We start from the raw sequence: 2,034 nt of genomic DNA, 5'->3' as shown, positions 1-2,034 counted from the left end.
ATGAATTTATTTGTTTATGTAATGTAAGTAATTCTGTAAAGGATGGAAAATATGTAATCAGTCATTATAACAAAATAAACCCCTCCAGGGTGATACAAGTCCTGATCATCTTGTCAAGGTATATTTTGTTACAGTAAAAACTCAGTGTATATTATTCCTTTAGCAAGGATTTTGCACCATAATGAGAAGATGACTTTCCCTTTACTTCTATCTTCCTTGAGTTTACATAAAGCACAGACGACAGTTCACATTTTCTCTTTTTCCTCACAGAATTCACCACAGCATATAAACAACATATTTCATACTTTGTTATTTTTGGTACAATTCATGCATAAATTTAAGATTCGTTTGCGAACTTCTGCTAGTTTTAAGCCATAGATTACAGGATTAAAAAGAGGTGGCACTACAATCATCTCTAAAGCCAAAAAATTACGCAAGATTACAGGGAAATCACTTGATCCATATCTGTTATAGATGGTATCAAAAAGTATTGCAACAGTCAGATTTATCAATGAAAGTAAATGAGGCACACATGTCTGCCAAAATTTCCTTCTGCATTCTAATGATGCTTTACATGCCATGATAAGTTTTATATAGGACATCATAATTACAAGCACAAGCGCAAAATACAATGAAATAAAAATAAATCCATAAATGTTATTGATGACAGTTGACTCACATGAGAGTTTTACTATTGACCAGTTGTCACAATACAATTTCTCAATTTGACTTCTACATGGTACCAACCTAGTTGACAGGAAAACTGCAAAGAACATAGTAAGAAATGGTACGACCCAACATAAGCCAAGTAATATGCTGCATGAAAATTTGTTCATCTTTGAGTGATAGTCTAAAGGTCGACATATAGCCACATGTCTGTCATAAGCCATCACTGCTAATGTAGAATATTCACACATTACATAAGTATAAACAACAAAAGCCTGGAATGCACACTGTAACGAGGACGCTGAGGCGGAAGTAGAAACCATATGCGGAAGTTTATTAACAGCAGAGGTGTACAAATAAACAGGCAGAGGGTCAATAACCGGAAAGGCAATCCAATAGCAACACAACACAAACGTAATCCGAACGGCAGAGAGGTAAATCGAGGCAGTGGGTCAGATGCCGGGAAATCAGTCCAATATAACGAACGTAGCAACAGGGGTAGTCCAGAAAGCGATAGTCAGAGGCAGAAATGCGTCAAACCTTGTAAGCAGTCCATACAGGCAAACAAATCCAAAGGGTAATCCGTAAACTCAATAATCCAGAAACAAAGCGAGACAGCAACAGGTAATCCAACAGAGTAATGGTAAACGCTCGGTAAGGCAGGTTAAACTGGCAATACTTCGCGAGTGTGTGAGCGCATGGTGAGTCCTTAAATACTGCCAAACAGGAAGTGGAAGTAGAAGCAGCAGAGGGAGCATGCAGGCAGTACTGGGGTGAGGGCTCCCTCTGCTGGCTTGGCGTTACAGAATCCCCCCCCCTAGGAGCGACTCCTGGCGCTCAAACAATAACAACAGTCCAGGTGGGTAGGGGAACAGAGGCAAAACAGGGGGTGGGATGGAGGGCCAGGTCCATGTAGAGCAGGTGGGCCTGGATCGTGAGGCAGGGACAGACAGTGAAGCACTGGAGGACCTGGACCATAGAGCTGTGGCAGACAGTGGAACCTCAGAGGACCTGGGCCGTGGAGCTGTGGCAGACAGTGGAAACTTGGAGGACCTGGGCCATGGAGCAATGGTAGACAGCGGAACCTTGGAGGACCTGGGCCGTGGAGCAGTAGCAGACCGTGAGACACTGGAGGACCAGGGCCGTGGAGCAGTAGCAGACTGTGAAGTACTGGAGGGCCTGGGCCGTGGAGCAGTAGCAGACCGTGAAACACTGGAGGACCAGGGCCGTGGAGCAGTAGCAGACTGTGAAGTACTGGAGGGCCTGGGCCGTGGAGCAATGGCAGAGTAGGAAGCCATGGTGGGGCAGGCAGAGCAGGTAGAGCAGGGAGAGCGGTGTTTTCACTGACAATCTCCTTGTCCGTGGCAT

The 2,034-nt window shown here is 44.4% G+C and overlaps 1 protein-coding gene across 1 annotated transcript; it reads right to left on the bottom strand.

The window, feature by feature from the left end:
• Positions 1–299: 299 nt before the first annotated feature.
• On the bottom strand, positions 300–1,344 carry LOC127159375 (olfactory receptor 52E8-like). Its single transcript, XM_051102225.1, has one exon. The coding sequence runs from the start codon at positions 987–989 to the stop codon at positions 300–302; it is 690 nt and encodes a 229-aa protein (XP_050958182.1). The 5' UTR covers positions 990–1,344.
• Positions 1,345–2,034: the final 690 nt, after the last annotated feature.

Source organism: Labeo rohita, unplaced genomic scaffold (genome assembly GCF_022985175.1).
Source record: "Labeo rohita strain BAU-BD-2019 unplaced genomic scaffold, IGBB_LRoh.1.0 scaffold_2123, whole genome shotgun sequence".
Lineage (NCBI taxonomy): Eukaryota > Metazoa > Chordata > Actinopteri > Cypriniformes > Cyprinidae > Labeo > Labeo rohita.
Note: the sequence above shows the minus strand (reverse complement) of the source record. Positions and strands in the feature narration are given on the sequence as shown.